Source organism: Crinia signifera, chromosome 3 (genome assembly GCF_055691185.1).
Source record: "Crinia signifera chromosome 3, ASM5569118v1, whole genome shotgun sequence".
In the NCBI taxonomy this organism is placed as follows: domain Eukaryota; kingdom Metazoa; phylum Chordata; class Amphibia; order Anura; family Myobatrachidae; genus Crinia; species Crinia signifera.
In genome coordinates, this window is record NC_139219.1 from 194888985 (window position 1) to 194913389 (window position 24405).

Consider the following 24405-nt stretch of genomic DNA (forward strand, 5'->3'; position numbering starts at 1 on the left):
TAGCTTTTAATCCTTAGCTTTGAATTAACAATTGTTTGTGAAACAGAGCTTTCCTGGCTGTAAAATAACTGACTGTGAGGCCTTCTATAATATCATTTTTTCAAGTGTTTTGCTAGGAAAAAATTAGATGTAGACAGAATAATATCTTCGGCAGCAGTGACTTGTATTCTGACCATGTTATTTTACAGAACAATGCTGCAGAGTTCACTGCACATCTGGAGGGAACAAATGATGTGTCAGGCAGCCTGGGTTCCGTCTTATTGTTTGCTAGGCGTTTGCATGTAATACAGTTATTTCCATTTCCTCATTTTGTTTTTGCATACGTTATCATTTTTAATGTGCTATCTGCTCAAGCTGTGGGGAAATTGTATTGTTTCCCAAGACTACTATTACTCATGTTAGTGCTATTTGTATATTGAAATAATACAGGGAAATATTGGCATTATGATGGTTTTGGAATTGAAACATTGTTGTTTGGAGGAAATGCATTAGCAATAAATGGGGGAGGTTAGATCCGTTGATGGGTTAACTGATTGTGCGGTAGCTTTTTTTAGACTATTTTCTGCTCTCTATAATTTGACTTTCATGAATTCATGAATTTTACAAAAGGAGAACAATTGAAAATGATATCTACTTTACATAGCATTTAAAAGTATGCAAATGTAAAATAAGAATTCATTTTTATGGATTGGAGGTTGTAACCCACTTGGTGGTTTTAAACACAACGTGAATGTCAATGTTTTGTATAAAAGAAAAAAAATTAGATAAATGTGGAGTTATCCGAAAGCTTCACAAAGATGTGTAAGAATTCTGTAACATTTCTTCATCATTCTCCCCCAGTGAGATTCCGCTACCCCACCTCTAAATGCCTCTCTGCGTGTGGACTCTCCCCGCTGACTTTAATACACAGCAGTTGATTGCAAGTTTCTTTAAACTCTGAGATTCTATTGTGTAAAGCTCTTTCTTGGATCTCAGTACTCCTATAGTTGAATTAGCTCTTTTAGCACCATCTAGCGATCAGTGGTAGTTGACTTCTGTTATAAAATGTATAGTTTTGAGAACCATTTAAGATACTTGTTTCCTAGCACGGCACCCAATCTTTTATTCATAGTACATCTTATACAATCGCATCGCATTGCATGCAACATGTACACGTCACTGGCAGTATGATGGGTGGAGCACCTGTAAATTGCTGTTTACATCCACCCATCATACTGCCAGTGATGTGTCCATCACCCCATAGACGACCCTTAAAATGTATCTGGATACCAACACTTCTGGGATATCGCTTGATTCCTAATTATTTCCAGCAATCGAGGAGGACGTTCTTACCGGGTACCTTGAGTCCTTGAAAACATAGGACAACTCAGGACAGTATTGTCACAGACCCTGGATTCAAAAACAACCAGGCATAATGGGATGGTAATATATACAGCTCCTTTCATCTTTCTGTTTTTGAAACTGCTCAAAGCCAAAACCAAAAGCTGATTATCCCTGCAGTGAATAGAAAATAACTAGCGCTATGCGCGCGGCGGTGCGGGAAGCGCTAGTTATTTTCTATTCACTGCAGGGACCCCGCCGGCCACAGCCAGCTTTATACACAATGACAGCGCCGCAGGTACCCCCGCGGCACGGACACCCTTGCCCGCTCCAGTACTGCAGGGACGCCGGCGCCGAAGGTTTTTTACATCATCATGCTGGGGGTGAGGGGCGAACTGCCACCCTCCAGGTGCCGGCGCCCTAGGCAAATGCCTAGAGCTGCCTAGTGGTGGCGCCGGCCCTGAGTGCCGGTCCTTCTGGTCTATATATATAGAGAGAAAGAGAGAGACATACGCACATAAATACTAAATGGAAAAAATACAGCGGCGCTCACGGTCTGAAGAAAAATTTTATGTGACCACTATATTCACCTTTCTTTCTTCAAACCTGTGATATATATATATATATATATATATATAGAGAGAGAGAGAGAGAGAGAGAGAGAGAGAAAGAGAGAGAGAGAGAGCTGTGTTTTGAGCTGTGTTTGTTACAGTTATTAGGTACTTGTTTCCTAGCACGGCCACAAGCTTATGGATCGTGTACCTTTAAGTTAAGGTACACGATCCATACGATGGACCCGATTTCCTTTGAAATCAGGTCCATTTGGCCGGCTAGGACACAATATCGGGGGCATCGCGTCGGTCGGGACCATTAACATTGGTCCCGACGCGACCGACGCGATGCCCCCGATTTCCCCATAGGCTTCAATGTTAAAAAATATTTTAACATTGAAATCGTGTCGGGAAAGGTAAAATATCGGGGGCATCGCGTCGGTTGGGACCATTAACATTGGTCCCGACGCGATGCCCCCGATTTTTCCATAGGCTTCAATGTTAAAATATTTTTTAACATTGAAATAGTGAGAAAATGTGAAAAATGTGAAATGGGCCAATATGACCCATTTCACATTATAGATGTCCCCGTCGTCACCCCACGATAGACGCCAACCCGAAGCGTGGCGAGCGCAGCGAGCCCGCGAGGGGCGGCGGTGCGCGTCCTCCGACCTTTTCATTCCCCTACTATCCACGTCGGCGTGGAGTTGAGAATAGAATAGTGTGGCGAGCGCAGCGAGCCACCGAGCCCGAAGCGTGGCGAGCGGACGCGTATAACTTCACAGGTATACGCGTCCGCTCGCCACGCTTCGGGCTCGGTGGCTCGCTGCGCTCGCCACACTATTCTATTCTCAACTCCACGCCGACGTGGATAGTAGGGGAATGAAAAGGTCGGAGGACGCGCACCGCCGCCCCTCGCGGGCTCGCTGCGCTCGCCACGCTTCGGGTTGGCGTCTATCGTGGGGTGGGGTTTACGGCGTTAAATTTGGGGGGGTTGGGAATATTTTACATTGAATCCAATGTAAAATCGGGTCCCAGGGACCCGATTTACATTTCATTCAATAAAAAAATCGGGTCGAAAATCGGTCGGTCGCGTCGATCGCATGCAACCAAATCGCATGCGATGGACCCGATTTTTCCGACACGACCACCCCGATGTAAATCGGTGTGGCCGTGCTAGGAAACAAGTACCAGTTATTAAAAAAAAAAAAGTGTCCCGCAGCCATGCTGGCAGTTAGCAGGACTGACACCTCACCTCAGGGGGATTAGGGCCAGATGTATCAAGCTTCAAAAAGTGATAAAATGGAGAGTGAAAAACAGACAGCCAATCAGCTCCTACTTGTTATTTTTCAAACCCAGCCTGTGACATGGCAGGTAGGAGCTGATTGGCTGGCTGTTTATCACTCTTCATTTTATCACTTTTGAAGCTTGATACATCTGGCCCTTAGTCAGCCTGCCAGATCCAGGCTGCTTTCACGGAGCGGTCTTCTTGCGTTGGTGACTGGGCATCATATTTACGGCGTCAGTCACTAGTTCCTAAGGTCATGCGGCGGTCACTGCATATGCGCTGCAGGGAGGGCTAGTGCAGCCTTCTGCTGTGGTGAGTTATCAAGGGGCGCTAAATATGAGGCTGTTGAGCCAAGCAGCAGTACAAAAGGGTGGGGGGTCAAGCCCACATACGTAAGCAGACAAGGAAAGAGGGGGTGTTGCTGCATTGAAAGAACAGTGTGCAGTGAGGATAATGAAATGTAATACATTGACATAATACTAAACAATTATAAAAGATCTAAAAAGCATATATATAACATTAAGAGAAAATGTTTAAGGTGTGCATTGGCCTTAATTGATAGTCACCCTTAGTCCAAGCTTGTGGGTAGGAGTAGTGTCTATTCCAAATGTCCCTTAATTGATGGTAAAAATGATGACTCAACTTTGGAGGATAGAGTACCTGAATGGTGTCTGGTTTTTAAAGAGGGGGCATTCCTCCTAGAAAGCGTGAGCTTGTCCAGATTATGGTCACTTGGTTTAATACAGACTTATTGACTGTCCTCCTGTGGGTTCATTGGGCGACTGGTTTGGTCACAATGCTGCAGATTCCTGGTATAATAGTAGGTCCATGTGTAACTCCTAATGACCACCGACGCATTTCGCTGGTCCTCAGCTTTATCAAGCTTGAAGTAATTTTATGAGCAGGCAGCCAGATCTCTAAAGGACAGTGGTATATGTAAAGAATATACTTCATTTATTTGTCTTTTGCACAAATATAATGTGTGAGGAGATCACAAAAACGACCTTGTCTATCATCCACACAGCCTCTAATTGATTGGTGAGAAAGGATGTCAAAAGAGCATGCAATGAGCTCCTCCAATCAGAGCTCAGATGCTTGATGCAGAAAGAGCCTCCTGGGATTGCAACTGCTTCCTATAGTGAGAGAACATCAGGACAGTCCTTCCCTGCTGCTCTGCATATGTGAGAGTAGCGACAGTGTAGATGTTATATGCGCAGATATCTTTTTACCCCATAACACACTTTCATACATCTACCCCTGAGGCACCAGAATAATGCAAATGTAAAAAACTTAAATGTGGGCCTTTAAATATTTAATCTGCATATACAGTATTTAAGGAAACCACACATACAAGTGCTTGTTATAAACAAATTCATTGCAATTTGATACACTCCTATTGAGATAAATAAAAATATGCACTAAGATACACTGACATGGAACATACAGATTGAGAGAAAGGCACTGTGATAAAATAGGAAGGAAAATATCATAAAAACACAAATATATAGTCTTATTTGGTACAGGACAGAATTAAAAGTGATAAAATGGAGAGTGATTAACAACCAACCAATCAGCTTCTATCTGTCATTTTTTTGAAACCCAGCCCGTAACATGACAGACAGGAGCTGATTGGCTGGTTGTTTATTAACCTCCATTTTATCACTTTTTGAAGCTTAGTACATCTTGCACAATGACTTTTATTGTTACAGAGGTTTGCTTGTGCTTAACTGGCACTAAAAACACATCTTAAACACAGACTTGTTATGCCCCTGTGCTCTGATGTTGTATTCTTCTACTGGTTGTCTCATTAGAATAGAGTTGTCTGCAATATTTGAACCTATTTTTAGTTCACTTTACATTCCAAAATCTTTTTTTCTTTTTCATTCACATAGAAATACCGTAGTTGTAGAAAGCTTGATTCGTTCATCCAGTCTAAATTATGAACATGTGAAACAGATACATTTTGAGCTATTCTTTGTTGATATGAAAGAGGCTCTCTTACTGTCACCCATTCCTAAGTGTTTGCACTGTAATATGCTTTGCCGCCTTTCTCTCATTTCCAATCCCAAGAGACAGCTGGTGTTATGCTGTACAAGTAAAATGTAGAAATGTCAGCATATATCATTTACTAGCAACAAACAATACTGAAATACAAAGTTGGAAAGCCGTCATAAACGAATGACAATTCTGTAAAAATACACACTTTTAACAGATACAGTACATTGGGGGAGATTCTCTAAGACAGAAATGCGGTAAAAACCCTGTTATCTGTGTTTTTACCGCATTTCTGTATGCTCTGATACCCCTCCGCAGTGGCAGCGCTGCGGAGGGAATCGCCAGCAAAAGCTGGCGATTCCCTGCAGAAGCCTATGGGCTTCTTACCGCAGCGCTGTTTGAGGGATCCATCACGGATCCCTTCCAGCCGCATCGCAAGGGACAGCTGTTATCCCAAGAGCTGCCCCTTGCGTTAATAACCGCATATGTTAGAACATATGCCATTATTAATAATGCGGTGGCCGGCAAAGAGGGGGGCGAACAGGGCTGCGGATGTTACAACATCCCGCCCAATATGCTTAATTGTGTGTGCATAGTGCATATTTTATATTAGATACATACATATAGTACTGTGCAAACATTTTAGGCATATGTGGAAAAAATGCTGCAGAGTAACAAAGCTTTCAAACATGGAAGTGTTAATCGTTAATTTTTTTAGAAATTAAATGTAAGGTGAAAAGAGAAATCAAATCAATGTTTGGTGTGACCACCCTTTGCATTTAAAACATCATCAATTTTTCTAGGTACACTTGCACACAGTTTCTAAAGAAACTTGGCAAGGAGGATGTTCCAATAACAACTTGGAAAATGAATGACATATTTTCTGTGTATGTAGGCTTGCGCAGATCCTTATACTGTATATAAATCGCCAGTGCAATGTCGCTCTCAGCCTAGGCTGTATGCTTGTAAATGTGCTCCCTGGGATATTTGTCTGGAGTTATTCTCTGCGAGTCGTTCTTTCCGGTCTGGTTTAGCCAGGTCTATTTAAGTTCAGCCCTGTCTGGTTAGTCCAGTATCAAGTCTAGTCCGGTCACTGTTGGGCAGGTAAGCTCCTTTTAACCAAGCCACTTCAGAATCAGTCCACCTTTCTGCAGCTTGAACTTGCACAGATCAGCCACATTGTGCTCAGGAAGTAACTGAACTGTGTTCCACAGTGCATGTATTCCAGAATGCTTATTGCACAGTGTGTGCAATCCTACAACCCATTACTAAGCCCTGCATTGCCCATAGTGTACTCCCACACCTCCCACCTTGTAACCTTTCTAACCTTTGTAGTGCACCTAACATGGCTGCCTCATCTGTACACTTGTGGATGGGATAAAAAATACATGGAACTGACTGTCTTGTTGGGACCCTACTCTACACTGCAGTCATCCCATTTTGTGTCCTTTGTTTTAAGAGTAAACTATTCCACCCTGGGTAATTCTACATAGTGTGCTCAAGATGGCTGCCTCACATGCTACCTTGTTCGGGTGGAATATACAACTCGTGGAATTTATTATCTAAAATGCCTTCACCAATGCTGCAATTTGTTTACTGTGCTCTCAAGGTTTTCTCTTATATCTGTGACTTGTCTATTGCTGTACTACCTAAATCTTATGTATTATGTGCATTGTTTTAATGTCCATAAAGAGCCTTGAGCCCTGTTGGAGAAAATCCACTATATAAATAACACTTACTGTTATGCGATCCCTTCTGCAGCATGTACATCATGAAATACATAAGATACTATCTTACAGTTGCCTTGTAAATTATTAAGTTAAAAGTTAAATTATAAATGATTGCAAAGTAGTGGATGGTAAATTATACATGAAAAATGATGATAATAATAAATTAAACTATATCAGGTGTGATCCATTAGTTTGTTACCTTATTTGCAAACATGTCTATCATTTTTTTGGGGGCAAGTATAAAGTTAAAAGTAGAAAAGAAGTTTGTGAAGGCAGTAGTATGTGTACTTTTTAATATGGCTAATCCTGATAGGCGAGATGGTCAGAATCATGCACAGACTAGTAAGATCCATGCATGCTTCTGTGTGTAAAAGATAGGAAAAAAATGTAAAAAATCGCCTAAAAGCATATACAGTCCCCCATATTTTTAGACCCAGCACCAGACTGCACTAGCAGTAGGGTAAGGCCAGAGCCAGGGAACACAGCTCCTCACTCTGTCTTGTTTAGGGGTTCAGTTTTTTAACCCCCTGGTTGCCTACATGCAGCAAACCGGACGTGATCTACTTACATGTTGAGTGAGTATGGAATTTGTTTTTACAGCTAGTGTGGATTGTAGATTGAAGAGAACACACCAGCATAGGCGAATCTAGGGGGTGGTCCGGGGGTGCACAGGACCACCCATTAGCCCATTTTGTAGCTGAGGGATGGGGCTTTCCAACGAGCCCAGCCCCATGTCTCTAGCCCTCTGGGAACCAGAGATATACGGCCAGGCAAAGCTGGAACGTTTTCCCTATAGGATAACATGGGACCCGCTAATTCCGACCCCCACCCAGTTCAATGGCTGCCAGTTCCCCCTTCGGCGTCACTGAAGCTCGAGGTTGATCTCAGTCGAAACCAAATCGCTGGGCCTTCAATCTGATACCAGGCTGGATCCATATGGGTTAATTGGTTTCAGGGATATTGAGGTTAAACCGTTTTTTTTTTTTTTTCATTTCTTAAATGTAATTTCATGACTGTTTATGTTCTTTGAGGGCAGATTTCTCTGGAACCAAACAGCCCAGTTTCACGGGACCAAAATCATTCGAAGCCCACTCAAAAGTTCTTCAATATGATATTACTCATGTAAATGGGTCAGTTGGTTCTGAAGATATAGCTGGTTGGTTAAAGGGGGGTAGGGAGAGGGGAGTGGTTGTCTCTCCCCCTCACACCAGAAAATGCAGGGACTAGGCTGGTGTATAAGGGGTCAGCCTGGGAATGTCCCTGCATGACCATATTCCTGGGTAAATCCCTGCATTTTCTGTTGTGAAAGGGGTATTATTTCAAACAGCCATGACCTGCAGTGCTCTGAATACAGCCGGGCAACCCCCTGCTCTCTGCCCAGCTGTCAATGACTGTCACCCCTGCAGCTTCCGCTCCAATTCTTCATGCCGCTTTCACCTCAGCCCGCCCCCCCTTTAATCATGTGATGCTGGTGCCCGGCGTGCTCCCCCGACGTCATGCACAACAATAGCGCGCACAATATTTAAAATGTCCACTCGGCTAGAGGGGACACCAGGAGGGGAGTGGAAGCGTGCTCTGCGCTGCACTCTGCTCCTCTCCCCATAGAAGCAGCTGCACCGCTCTCCATCTCTCCCTGCAGCAGCAGCGAAGGCTCATATAAAGATTTACAGTAAGTGGCACTTTTGGGGGCATTGCTTAAGGGACGCTACAAGTGGCGGTATGTGGGGGCATTACGCATAATGTGTCGCTTAATGTGTAAGGGGCATTACGGTGTGTAGCATCATGTGTAAGCGGCATTATGTGTGCAGAATCATGTGTAATGGGTACTATGGTGTGCGGCATCATGTGTAATGGGTACTATGGTAAGCAGCATCATGTGTAATGGGTACTATGGTATGCGGCATCATGTGTAATGGGTACTATGGTGCCATCAAGCAAGAACCCCCTAGCAATGAGCACGTAGGTAAGCAACACTTATGTGGCAAATATGTAATGGGCATTACAGTTTGTTATATAGTACGTAATGGGCATCATGATGTGTGGCGCAATGTGTAATGGGCATTAAGGTGTGTGGCCTTATGTGTAATTGGCATTACGGTGTGTGGCTTTATGTGTAATGGGTATTACGGAGTTTGCTAAAATGTGTAATGGGCATTACTGTGTATGGTCTAAAGTGTAATACCACACCCCTTTTTGTGATGCCACGCCTCCTTCCCATGAGGCCACGCCCCTTTTTGGCGCGCGGCTATGCCACGCAAAGTTCCCCCAGCTGTTGTGTCTAGATCTGGGACCACCCATTACCATAATTCTAGATTCGCCTATGCACACCAGGGATAGGTTAGTATATGTGTGAGTGTGAGGCTATGTATTAAAGATCTACTTTCTACATTGCGTGTGTCCTGTTATTATTTATTTATTGTTTACAGGGTACCATAGGAACTAGCAGGCCCTTCAATTACCTGTATGCAGATACTTTAAGTACAAACACACAGAGGAATGCTGGATCCTGCAGTCCTCATGTAAAACACATTCATATTTTACAACACTCAAATTTAATTGTTATCAATAGCATCCACAGCCCAGGGGTGCCAGGGATAGCCAGAGATCTCATTCTCCCTGATCTGTATATGCTTCTGTGAAACGAGCACCTTGTAAATGAGATTTATTCTTTAGGGTTCCTGATTCCAGAGGTATAACATCATGGTTGTAGGCAGATCCAGGGGACCAGGCACTAATTTCCAAAGCTTTTGAGCTTCCCAGCATGCCTGGCTCCTCTCCCCTATAACTCCGCCTAGCACAGGACCCTCAAATTTTTTGTTGGTGCCTACAGGAAGCAGGTGCACCTGTTTTTTAAGAGTGACCGCTCCTCCAGGACAGCATGGTCGGAGATAGGGGATGGGTGAGTGACGCTCTCACTGGAGAGTTGAGCAATCGCTGTCCTCTAGCTGTGGCACTCGGGAGGCAATTCACAGCACTGGCGTGCACTGCCCCCTGAGGCAGGGACTCCACTATACCACCAGGGCACTGAGTGCAGGAGGAGATCAATCCCCATTAGTCAGGGGATTGGTCTCCATTGAAAACGCTGTCCTTGGAGTGACAGCGAAACGCGTTGGTGATTTATTGGGACCTGTCTTGGATATTCACCTTCACCTGCTTATTGATCTGGACTTTGCCTTTTATTCCCAACACTCGGAGCACTTTATTCTCAAGCACTAGTGCAATTTATAGAGGATCCCCCACAATATTGTAAGTTCACCCAGGACTGGGACACCGACAGGGAGATCCTTGTGACTACAAATCGGAGCAATCTTCCCACCGCACAAAACGCACTTTAGAGAGGATCCCCATAAGCTAGCAAGTCCTCTTCAGGACCGGGACACCTCCAGCTGCATTCTGGGATTACAAAAATTGGACTCCGGCGACCCCTTGGTCTCACTCCTCCAATCGTGTTGGGATTCTGATTGACCAGAACAGGTTTTATCATCATCATATTGACAGGTCCCCATTGTTATATTGCTTTTAAATAACACACAGCAATTTATGTGTCATTTATTTATTTACCTATTAAATATGTTTTAAATTATATTTGGTTGAATCATTAAAACGAGCGCTGCAATACCTCCTTTGCTTTCTGAATCAATTAGGGACCTGACTAGTCCCTCTTGCAGCTGATCTCTTTGAGGAACCAGCCATGACAAGTGCTCTAAACAGTTTTCTGTATTTTTTTGGATATAATGCCTGGCCTGAAGATACATAAAGAATTCCCTATGAGGTAGGGAAAACTTTTCAGCTAAATCCTGGGACAGGGGCAGGGATCCCCCTGGGTCAAAAATGTTTCGAATCGCTAATATCCCTTTTGACCACCACCTCGTGAACCCTGAATTGAGTATTCCGGGTGTAAATTTGTCGTTTCCCCAAAAAGGTGTGTATTTCTTACTCCAGTGGTTTCTACCAAGATTCCTATTAATGGCTAGCCATGAGAGATATGTGTCAGCAAATAATAGATTCTCCAGCACTTCCTGGGGCAGGTCATACCGTGGAACATGCAAGAGGGCCTTGGGTGAATAGGGGGCAAAGACATTCTCCTCTAATGCCTTATGGGTATATAGTTCTGTACCGTGGAACCAATCTAGTATGTATCTCATAAACACTGAGTGTGTGAATTCCTAAATATTGGGAATCCCCAGACCATCCTCCGCTTTCCTAGAATACAGTTTATGGTGAGCTATGCATGGCTTTTTTCCTTGCCACAAGAATGCGAAAAACCCTTTAGTAATTTTGGCTATGTCCGACCTTGAGAGACACAAAGGGATCATTTGGATACAATAGGATAATTTTGGGGAAATGAGGGATTGCAATATTGCTGCCCTGCCCAGTAATGACAGAGCTAGGGTGGCACCGGTGGAGCTCGTGCTCCGTGCGCCAAAGGTTTGCAGGGCGCCATCATGTGTAGAGTGCCAGTCAGTGCCAGTCAGAGAGAGCATGGCATGGGAATTGGGTGAAAACCAGACTACCGGACTGGACCAGCTGTGTTCGTCTCCCTTACCCGTAGCTGCTACCAGACTCAGATCTGTTTACAGACTAGTTCTGCCTTCTGCTGCTGCTCCCGGACTGAGTGACTGTTAGACGGCAACAGGCTGCAGGATGACAGACACAGCTGATCCGGTCCGGTTTTCACCCAATTCCCATGGACTGAGTCATCTCTGCTCACTCTGTACATCGCCCGCCGCAGTCGCCCATCTGTCTGTTCAGCCTCAGCTCTGGGGTGCTGAGGAGGAGCTGGTGACAGGCTGCACAGTAAGGGGTTTCAGGTATGGGAGCTACAGTATATATAGAGTGTATTTTATATATTTATTTGTGAGGAGGGCCTCTATTAATGTTTGTTTGTGTATATATGGGGGGGGGGCACCGTACCATGAGCTTGCTCTGGGTGCATTGGCTGCACCCTACACCACTGAATACACCTAAATATTGTAAGGATTGGGTTTTAATTTTAAATTGACTCAATAATGGGGAGGTATTTGAGGACAATTGTCCCCCTGCAACCTGGAGGATCTCTGATTTTTGTGCATTAATTTTGTATCCAGCTAATGACCCAAATTTCTGCAGCATATCTGACATTTATTAGAGATCGATGTTGGGTTTTTGGCGATTTTTATCGCAAAAACTGCCGTTTTCGCATTTTTTCCCGAATTCGCATAATTAATGAGATGCGAAAATCTATCTATATCGCACTTTATATGCCGGAATACTCACCTCATTAAATATGCGTTTGCAGATATTCTACGTCTGTCCGTGGCTCCACCATTTTGGCTGCCTCTATGACAGGATCTTCTCAGTCAGGACCCTTGTGTCTCGACTGGTTGGCTTTGATGGCGTGGCTCTGGAGACAGCCATCTAAAGAAACAAGGTTTTCTCAGACAAAGCATCCAGAACTATGATTCGGGGTCGAAATCCATCATCAGCACGGGTCTATTATAGGGTATGGCAGCTCTAAGGGATACAATACTAAAGTGTTCAAACTCACAAGAGTTCTGTCCTTTCTGCAATGTGGTTTGGGTATAGACTTGCGCCTAGAATCACTGAGATTGAGGTTTAAGGGACAAATTGCATTTTTACCCAATGTGTGCACCTTTTTTCAGGGGGTACTTTGGGTTCAACCACTATACACACCTTTGATTGCTCCTTGGATTCTTTCTATAGTGCTGACGGCACTTTCTGAATCTCCTTTTGAACCTTCTGTAGAGTTGTAATGGATGACGGCTTTCATGGTTTTCCTCCTCGCAATTGCCTCTCCAGGAGGGTATCGGATTTTGGGGCGTTATCCTGCCAATCCCCGTTCTTAGTGTTTCACCAGGACAGAGCTGTCCTTCATATGAAACCACCTCACTTACCCAAGATTGTATCCAAATTCCGCATAAATCAGGAAATTGTGGTTCTGGCCTTTAACTATTCAAACCTGGCTTCAACAGAGAAGTCTCTGGATGTGGTGTGGGCTCTTCAGATCTATAGTATGTCACATTCTGATTCTCTGTTTGTCTGTTATGGGTTTCACAAACCTGGGTGGCCAGCTCACAAGCATACTATAGCTCACTGGATTTAACTGGTCATTGCTCACACTTATGAGAAGGCTGCCTTTGCCTTCTTCGATTTCGGCACATTCCACCAGATCTGTTGGTCCCTCGTGGGCTGCGTATCCTGGAGTTTCAGCTGAACAGTTGTGCAAGGCAGCAACGTGGTCCTCAGTTCATACATTTCTGAAGTTGTATGCCTTTGACACATTTGCTTCTCAAGATGCTGTATTTGGTTGCCAGGTTCTTCTGGCCCCCCAGGCATCATCCCTCCTTTAATTATACTGCTTTTGCACATCCCTGATGTCATCCCTAAAATACTTGCACTGACATGTGTAATAGTCTCAAACTCAAAACTTAGAATTAGTAATTATAATAGTCATGGGATAAAAATGGACCTTAAAACTGTATGAGAAGGTGTGATTTTGTAACTGCAAAAAACCTTGCACCCCATTACATTTGCCCAAAGAATGAATAAGTTCCACAAGGTTTCTGTACTAAGACTTGGATGGAGATAAAGTGGATGGAGACAAAGTACAAGCCAACCAGATCCTGTAATTTTTGAAACACAGCCAGCAAAATGGCAGTTAGGAGTTGATTGGCTGGTACTTTTTCTACATCTCAAGTCAGCTGTTTACACACTGGTAGATATATCTGCAGATCAATTGATCTTCAGATATATCTACAGACTGATTGGGCAGCATGTTCTCCATACACACTGCCCAATCCGCCGGGACTGACACACCTGGGTTAGCTAATATGAATGCACCCGCCCATTGAGCTGTCAATCACCAGCCGCTCAAGCAGCGGGTGTAAAGGTGGTCAGCGTATCACCTGTACACACAGAATGATGGGGTATCGGCTGTGTTACATCACTCATACACACTGGCCGATGGTGCATCGATATATAGCAAAAAGGGTGTACGCACATTTAGTACATAGACCCCTCAGCCTCGAAATTGCATGACATTCCACCACAGCTTTCAATCAAACTAATATTACATTTCTCCCTTAATCTATTATTGCAGTGTGTTTATCCTATACAGCAGTTTACCTTGTATTAATTATATTGTTATACTTTGTTTTATGACTAAAATTGAAAGGAACTGTATATTAATTATGTACCACTTTGGCAAGTATTTTAATATTATGTACTTTTAAATAAATAACTTGTACGCACTGAGGTTCTTAAATAATGTTTTTTCCTATTTAATTAACTACAAAAGAGCCCACAATGATGCCACATTTAAGCGATAAAACAGTACCTGCTTATTACAGGATATTACTTAAATACTTAATTGTTGAAGCTGTGAGCCCTTTAATACACTGAGGTATGTATATACAAAGCTAGAATATAAACTACCTTCCCAACAGCTTCTGTAATACAATCTACCATTTCATATTTGCAGGGTTAGGGCCCCATGGGAATTATAATAATATAAAAGACATTGTCGAAATTATGATTATCTGTGTTTTCAATTTCTCCCACACATACCCCTTGCTGTGTTTTGTCGGGGTTATATCTATGCGTAGTTTTCGTGTTTTCTTGCCATTACAATGTGTTTATAATACAAATATTAATACAGAAGGAATATCACATGATAGTAACAAACCAAAAAACATTCAACATTAGTATTCCGTTTGGTTTACTACAATATATCCAGAAATATTCAGTTTGGTCCATCTTAATATATGGTATACTGCATAAGTAATCCAAACTGATGCTGTAAAAAGAATTGGTTTTCTAAGCCGCCGTTACTTGAAATATGATTTGACAGGACTGATGTTTTATGTTGTAGAGTGCACTGCAATTTTGTTTGGCTCACTGCAGCTGCAGACATATATTTCATTATTTCTACTAGAGGACTACAGTGCTTATTTATGGCTTATTACTTTTCATAGAATAGAGAAAGATTTTAAAACAATCTGATTTGCCATTCTGGTAATTCTTTCAGAAACATATCTACAGGACACCAATCATATATAGGTATATATAGGACCTTATTCTAGTTGATGCAATCCCATGCAAATTCGCACAAGAGCGCAATGTATTGTGCATGTGCTGTGGGCGAGCGGCCATGGACGAAAAGAATGTTCACCGGGCGCTCGCACACATCAGTGTGGGCGTGGGCCGGTGGGCCAGGGGATGCGTCCATTGGAACGCCCAGCATTCCATGGGTGTTCCCATAAAAATGCTTGGTGTTTTCATAGGAATACCCCAATGAAGCGGGTTTAGGGGGCAGGCAGTTGATATCACCCGATGTCAGCTACCTGCCCTGCCCTCCTACAGGACACATGCAAAGCTAAGATACCTGAGAGCGTCTTCGTTTTGCATGTACGCTCCACATCATTCCATGGTTGGTGACCATGGAATGATGTGGTCCTCGAACCCTAGGCTGCCAATGAATGTTTAGGCAAAACATCCATTCGCAGCCGTGAGGGTGAATTCGCCATTCGAAGGGGGGCGGGCGGCAATGCAAGTGGCGGGCAGACTTAAGAAGACACTCAGCGCTACGTGTCAACCACAGTAAGGGCCATAGGGCATTGTCTTTGTGTCTTTATAGCACTGGGGTCTTCTTGAAATCATACTCCATTTTTGTAATGCTAATAGAATGTATTTATTTATTTTGATTCAAAGTTTGTTTTATTGAACTTTGGGCCCCATTCATGTTTGCATGCAACTGTGCAGATGCAAGGAAGTGGCTATGCCATTCTGTATAATTAAAAATCTATTGCAGCAGGAGTCTTCACAATATACTGTAGATGCTTCTTGTTAGGATGTTGACCATTACAATAACCCTTGATCCATCATATCTTCCAGGTGACCCCTCCCCCATTTCCATCATGCTGTGTATCACAATTCCAGATGCGGCAATTCCGCAGATACGTCAATGTGAGAATATCTGCCAGTGACATATTTACTGATAACCTCAGCACGTGCTGTAAATCAACGCTTTTACTGCAGCCAGCCAGAGTACCAAGTTTAGGGTGGCGCTCAGGGCCAGCTCTGACACTTACCCACACCAGGTTATTAATGCTTAAAAGAAAATGGTAACAAGACTTTCGCTTTGGCTGTGAAAACACAGAATACCCGAGATAACATTAAGACTTTTAATCTAATGCCTGTGCACGTGGGGCGACGGGAGATTTGTGCTGTAGTTAAGCACAGTTCACTCAGCATAGATCGCTCAGTACACAGCGCTGCACCAGCAATGTGTGCTGAGTGATCTGTCACTAGCCATGTCCTCAATACAGAGAACACAGGCGATGACTAGATATTTGAAGCATGCTTGAAATATCGAGCCCAGCGATAGCAACGTGCGGGGCCGTGGATCACTCTTGCTATGGGGCTATGGGGCAAATACACACAGTGATTTGTGCTAAATTTCTAAGTGATCTAGTCAAATCATCTAGAAATGGGGCTTAAATTGCCCCGTGTGTATGACCCGTAAGGCACAAACTTCAACTCTTAAGATTACAGAAAAAGAACATTGCAAGAATATAATAGTTTAAAAAGTCGCTCACGTCAAGTAAATAAAAATAGGGAAATAAAACCTACCGAACACATGCAGAGTGGCGCGATGGTTTAAAGTTGAAGCCGCTTCAGATATTGGGTATCATCGTAGAGTCCAAGGGTGCTCCTTGTCTTGCTTCAAAGATAATTAACCATTTGCAGTCTGTGTTTATCATATTGAAAAGCCCAGACTGCTCTAACTCTTGGCCCTCTCCCTCAGGATTCTTTAATCCTCTCCAGATCAGAATTAATGTTTGGATGACAGCAACACAGGGTCTCCTGGTCACATGAGTAGGAGTGCTGTAACACTTTTATAGATAGCTGACCAGAAAAATCTACTACCTTTGCCCTCTCTGACCTATAAGGATAATGTTCTCTTTACAATGATCCAGAACCATCGATGTTGATGTTGCAACATTTTAAAGAAAAATCAAAATTGATGTTGATTTTTGAGTGTTCCTCTGTAACTAATTGAAGTGGAAATCAGTAAGCTGTAACCTAGAAGTAGTGTTGTGTATACTGTATTAGTTTTGATTCACCATAAATGAGCATGTCAAAAACCACACACAAATGCACTTCATTCACCTACACACACACATACGCGCACACACACACACACACACACACACACACACACACAAAGACACACATTGGGGGTTATTCTAGTTCACTCTGACAAATTCCAGATATAACCTGTGCAGATAGAATGAGATTTGGGTGGGGTTTTACTTCAAAGTGAGATCTATATTGCAGTGCAAAAATAAAACAGTCAGTATTTTCCCTGCACAGAAACAAAATAACTCACCCAAATCTAATTCTCTCTGCACATGTTACATCTGCCCCCCTGCAGTGCACATTGTTTTGTCCATCTAAGAAGGAATTTGTCAGAAAGAGTGAACTAGAATAACCTTCATTGTGAGAATGGCAGTAACAGGAATGTTACAGCACCTTCTTATTCCAATGAACTCCTGCAACATTGCTTTTGCTTGAAGTTGAGGACTACAAGTGTCCATAGCAAAAAAGAGACGTTCCATAAGCACCTTTCTCATACAATTATGAATGTCAGCAGTGGCGTAAGTTTGTCCCGGTTGCCCGGAGGCAAGATATATATTGGTGCCCCCGCCTCCTCCACACACACACCCCCAACCTTAAATAATATATGAAATATATGTGTTCTATATATATATGTATAGCTATATATATTTAGAGAGAGAGAGAGAACATATATTTCAGAACTCAGCTACAAAGGCCATATTGACGGTTTTCAATTAACTGATTTAGCAGGGTAGGAGAGGTGCCCCCTTGGGAGAAGGAGCCTGGCGGCAGATGACTCCATTGCCTCCCAGAGTTCTGCCACTGAATGTCAGAATAGATGATAATAGCATATCTAGATGGAACAACACAGAGATGTTGATTGTAAAATAGCCCATCCCCATTGATTGGAGTCATTGAACAGCACATCAGCACCTCTTAGAAAACCACAAAGAACACAGTCATACCACAATGTTGGCTCTACCATAACTACTAGAATGTCTGGGGTAGATGTATGAAGCAGTGATAAGGAAGGAGAAGTGATAAAGTGCCTGGTACTTTATCACCGGCCAATCAGCCCCTCCCCTTCAGCCCCTCTGATTCGATTGCCAGCCCCAGCCTGAATGAGAGGAGCTCCATCTGTAAGTTACAGGCTGGGTTTAAAAAAGAACACTAAACCTAAATAGGGACCTGACTCCTACAAAAATCCATTTATAGGTGCAATCCAGTGATCCAAGGTGTCACAGCAAGAGCCAACCTCCTCAATATAAGGTGTTTTGGTTAATGTCATTTTGTCTCTATTATACTTTTATATACATTTGGCTAATTGTCATAACTATTAATGTGAGTTTCTGCTCGTTTTGATCCTTACTTTTACAAAATAAAATGTTCTATTTACATTGTTTTATCATTGTTCTAATTGTATTCAGTGGCAAAACTCCCAGAAGCAGTGAAAGCAGTGGCACCAGCTGGCAGTAGGCACCAGGAGGTTAGAAAAGAGCAGTGGTAAATCTTTGAGGGGGCTGCTGAGCAATAACAGATCTCTCTCCACACATTTCAGAAGTGATTTGCTGCAGTAACTGATGTTATTAATCAGCTGCCTCCCTCTGTGGCCCCTCAGCAAAGCCTGTAGCCTGAGTCCTGCAATGGGCAAGCAGCAGCAGAGCACAGAGAGTATTATCTCTGCTGTGTGTAATTGTATACAATTTGCTTTTATAGGGTCTGCAACTGTGTCTTATGTAATGAAAGAAAAGAAAGCAGGAATTGTTTTAAGGTAGCGCACTAATTGTTAAAATATAACTTTTCAGCCTCTATTTATTATAATTTGTATCCAGTCCCTGAAAATGAAAATTCCTTAAAAAAGGAATACCGCTGCAATAAAGATTCTTTATTCCCACAGATGTACTATTGGTGGTGAGTCTCCCCCGAGTTGTCCTATTGTGCATATATTCATGGCATTGGCACAGTTGCACATTTGTACCACTAAAGGGGGCAACAACATCTATTTTGCAGGCATGTGATATAAACTTACTCTTCCTGCAGCATGGCATATAGCATAATGTGCCAGTGAGCCATGTGTGTGAAGAAGGAGCCAGTCAAATGTTGCGCCTGTAGAGCTGCTGAGTCTTAGTATCCAGCAGCTATTGGCCACCAGAACACACAGGTAGATCTGGCAGGGTGACTGCGTTTGCACTGCCATTCCAATGCACACCGGGCAATAGCCCTGCCAGACTGCACCTTAAGCTGCCCTTGGGCCAAACCTCCTACTGTATCCTTGTCTATATGACATTAGAAGCACTGATAAACATACACATCAGTGGAATGGCTGCCTGAAATGGGAACTGTACAAAAATACCTAAGGCTTACCCCACTGAATGGTGATCCAAGATATCCAGAGGCTACTGAGTTGCTGCTACAGCAGTGTGAGGCATCAAAGACAGAATCATGCATGCTGGGTTTGGTAAGGTCAAGCCAAATCCTAGGATAAGTGCCTTTTATACAAAGACAGGCTGCCAGGCAGTTGGGATCCAAACAGACAGAATAACAACAGCACGATCCTAATGGTCAGAATTCATATGGATTGCAGTTTTCCCAGCCCTACGCCTTAATACTACCCACAACCCTAACCTACCCCTCCCGCATCCTAATCACCTCCCCTTCAGCCTAACCCTAGAAGCAGCCCTACCCTAACCTACCCCACACTGCAGCCTAAATCTCCCCCAAATGCCTACCCTTTAACCCAATGCCAATATTGGCAATAACAGTGAAAAAAGGGAACTAATAATAGTGCCCACACACGCACCGATCACGGCGGTGTGATGCTATGCGATGGGGTGCGCGCTCCCGCGGCACCTCATCGCACAGTACAAAAAGTATGTGCTGCACATACTTTTTGTACTAGCTTTTTATCGCATAGCATCGCATCGCATGCACATCGCATGCACAAGGCATACGATGCGATGCTATGTGTGCTAGTTAAGCACAGAACGCACGCCGGGATCGATGCATCTGTGGGCACCTTTAAATGAAAATGTATGGGAGAATATTTCTCCTGAGGGTAAGAACAAGGAGCAACAACCATACAAAAACTGGTAAAATGGACGTAACCCTTAGATATGCCAAGACCATAGCATGCCGCAGTTTCTCCATCCATCCCCACGGAATCACCCCACTATTGATTCCCCTCCGTAGAATGCAAGGGGATGTGTAATGAAAACACATCCCCTTGCATACCTCCACTGCAGGAGAAATCATTTGATGGTTGCCGACCATCAAATGATTTCTCTTGCATCCGCAAATAGAAGACAGTGGAAACTGACATTTATTTGAATGCGGCTGGCCGAAGACAGGACAGGCAGCTGACAACCTGTGACATCAGCCACCTACCCCTGGCAGGCATCTATGTCAGGCATTCCATGGGCGATCCCCGCCACCGCCTTCCCCAATGTTTGCAAATGGCTTGGGACAATGTAAGTCGCCGAAGCCATTCGCAAAGGGAGGCTGAACATGTGCATAATAGACCATGAGCATGCACAATCCCCAAAATATAGGGATGGGACCGAACTCACTATAATGCGAGTGAACCAGAATGACTCCCTTTGTTTTGACCGTGTCAAGTTTTAGTTACTATAACAGACCATTTTTTTATATATGCGCAATTATGCTATATTGCTATATAATAGAATACATATGCAGATGTACAAAACAAAACAAATTTTGAATAAATATACTTAGCAATTTTTGTGTTTTTTTTATAATTACAGGTGAAATTAATGTTGCTTTTACAACAGATGAATCTTCAACTGCAGAAATTGATTTTATCAGTACTATTAAGACATTGCCTGCCTACATAGATCCAAGTCTATCATTAACGTCCACAGCACAAGAATTTGAATCAAACCTATGGGCAGTATCACCTTCGGAGCATCCCTTTATATATGAAGAAACAGAATCATCTACATCTAGCACTAATCTACTTGAAGTAGAACAAGTGCATGAAGAAACTACACCAGTAGATATAGACATAATTGAAGAAACAACTCCAGTACTAGGTGAAGAAACTTACTCAATAGAATTTGGCATTCTTGAAAGCATGACCCCAGAAGAAGTACTTGAAAGAACTACTCCAGTACAAATAGACATGGTTGAAGGAACAACTCTGACAGTAGTAGGAGTACCTGAAGACATTACCCCAACAGTAGATGTAAAAAGTGAAGAGAGTACTCCAAAACCAAAATCACTTCAAGAAACTACTCCAGAAGTAAATAAAATATTTACAACAACAATAACTCAAATTTTCTTATCAACAGAACAACTAATCACATCTGAAAGCATTCAGACATATGATCAGAGTATGTTGGATGATGCCACAACAACAGCTTTGATCCTGGAATCAGGGATTACTGAGACAAGTACCACTCTGAGCGAAATTAATGCAAGTGATAGAGAAGAAATGGGCAATTCAGATGTAGTAAGTACAACAGGATGGGAAGAGATCACAGATTCTACATCAAGTCAAGCCTCTCTCTCCAATAAAACTGCTGAATTATCTACATTAGAAAATTCTACATCTACCACTGCTCCTTCTGCTGATAAAGGAAAAGAGCTTGTAGTGTTCTTTAGCCTACGGGTGACTAACATGCCATTTTCTGATGACCTATTCAATAAAAGTTCCCCAGAATACAAAGCACTTGAGCAGCAATTCCTACACCTGGTATGTAAATATTTATTACTTGGATGAGTAAATCCATTTATAGTAGGATACAATGAATTTATTTTTTCCAACCAGGAAAGGCATGATTCTTTTAGATATTTTATTTATTAAATTATTGCTGGAATATAATTAAAAGGTTTGTTAATGTAAAAAGCTAAAAATAAAATTCAATTTAATTACAATAGCTGATATACAAGTGATAATAATACCTGTGAATTGTTAGTGTACATGCATGCATTTGGCATACAAGAGGACGTGGCTGCATTTATTAAATAAATGTATGTATTTGAACTTATATGTACAAACGGTATATTACATATTAATATTAATATTACATATTACATATTACTGTATTGCTGTAGATACAATGCGCACTGCCCTAGAAATTTATAGAGAGAAATTTAAAGAGAGAGAGAGAAAGATCAATTCATATTTAAAATATATATGAAGAAATTTATTGTGTTTTCACAAATTGTTCAGACTTACGTTTATGATACATTGTAGTAATCTTGGGGGAAATTTACTAAAGGAAATTTGTAAAAAATAGGTGTATTTGTATCCAGAAATACACTTATTTTTGACATTTACTATCCCGAAAATACCGCAATTCGTATTCGTATTGATAGCACATCAATACGAATACGAATTGCCGAATTTTTGGGATAGTAAATGTCAAAAATAAGTGTATTTCTAAATACAAAGACACCTATTTTTACACCTATTTTTTTACAAATTTCCTTTAGTAAATTTCCCCCATTATATCTAATCTAATATCTAGCATTTATACAAATGTGAAACAACTGATTGAGCTCCTTATCCTATTAAAGAACGAACCTCCATTTGTGTTGCTTATGTCCTCTTTCACTTTGGACTCCGCACCTACGGATAGTCCATCAGGCAGAGCACAATATAGAATATACAAATGGTGGGCATAAGATTAGACGTAAGGATGAGGAATGAGGATAAGGAAGAGGGGATGGTAATAAATCAGGATATAAAGATGAGGGGCATGTAGAATGGCTGATGGGCGTTATAAGGTGACCATGAGAAATACTTGCACTTCGGTGCCCATAGATGTGCACAGAACATTTTATTAGGGGGTGCACTGTCAAAGGTGTGAGCCTAGCACCACCTATTGGGAGTATCTAACATTGCTCTTTGGGTGTGTCTAACGCCGCCAATCAGGCATGTTTATCATCATCTATTGGCACTCACTGCAATATAAAGCATCTCTCAGTCTCCTGCCTATTTCAGTTTTAATCTTCTAATTACTCTGTGTAACAGTACATGCAAATGAAGTCAAAACATATATGGATGACGCAGGAATGTAGTGATATGACAATGGTCTAGTACAAGTAACAATGCAAAAGGCACATAATTGATTGATGGGGGCTTCTTTTAATGGAATACAGTCTAAAAAGTAAAAGTCTTTGGTAAAAAGTATTGCTGTATTGCTAGCGGCAGGGAGGTTTTCTTAAGGGTGGACACAGCATTAGGGGGTGCCTGTGCACACCTATGTCGGTGCCTAATTTTTCATATTCACTCACCCTTATGTCAGAAGCTGGCTGGCTATGCCACTGTCTAAATGGTAATTAACTATGTCTACTATAATCACATTGTTCAACAAATAAACTGGGAAAATGGATTTTTAGGGGCACGTGTTATCGGTTATCTCCAATATACTTATACATTACCAAATGTTGACCCAGACTACTTCTTTTTTTTAATACAAATAGGAGGTAAAAAGCCATATATCAAACTCTTTATTTTTCTGCAACAACGTCTATTATACTTTCCTAATAAATGTTATGACCACAATATCAATAGCAGGTGCAGAAAAGTAAACAAGCAAAAAAAATAAGAATTAAAAAAAAAAATCAGATTTATACAAAGATATTTTTCTTGATAAAAATTTAATATAACTCAAGAATTGTATTTTCGTATTATTTTTGACTGAGACAAGGATGATTACATTTACAACGATGATTAATAGTTCATAATGTAGAAGGTGGTGGTGGTGGTGGTGATGGTGATGATGATGATAATAAAAATATAGCAATAAACCAAAGATGCTTATAAAAATACGTATTCATCTTACTGCCTCCTTTTCCACCCTGCTAGAAAAAACATTTGTGCTTAGCACCATTACAGAGTACACTATACACTATGGCCCTTATTCTAGTTGATTCGGACAGATGCGTATTTAGGACAGGACCCAAGTGTTCTTAACCCCGCCTACCGTACGGTTCGCTCACACCATCCGAATATGGTAAGACGCAGAGCAAACGGACCGCGAGTGGATGTGTCATGTGAACATTTCCTCCATCAATGGGATCCTCCCCCATCCTCTGATGGTCGCCGACCATCGAATGATGGACCGAGCGGTCAGCCAGCACCGAGTGCTTTAGACCACTCGGACATTTTTCCGTATCTAAGCAGGGATATGGATGGGCAGCTGACCTCCGGCTACTGTATGTCAGCTGTCCGCCACCCACACATGCGTCATGGCTGCATTACCATACGTACGCCCAGCGTTTTCATGGGAACGCCCATGAAACGTGGGGCGTACGCATATGGTAATGAGCCAAAACAGCCCTTAACGCCCCTCTCCACCCCCTGCTCAGATGGGTCTGACCAATCATTTTCTGCACGGAATTCACACCGTCAGGGCCGGTGCAAGGCACCGGAGCG

General features: G+C 42.4%; 1 protein-coding gene across 1 annotated transcript in view; it reads left to right on the top strand.

Moving 5' to 3' along the window:
* The window catches only part of IMPG1 (interphotoreceptor matrix proteoglycan 1), a 391168-nt gene that overhangs the window by 260054 nt on the left and 106709 nt on the right, over window positions 1-24405 (top strand). Inside the window, exon 13 of the mRNA XM_083177174.1 lies at window positions 20765-21714. Within this exon, the coding sequence (XP_083033300.1) occupies window positions 20765-21714 (950 nt within the window). The remainder of the gene's footprint in view (window positions 1-20764; window positions 21715-24405) is intronic.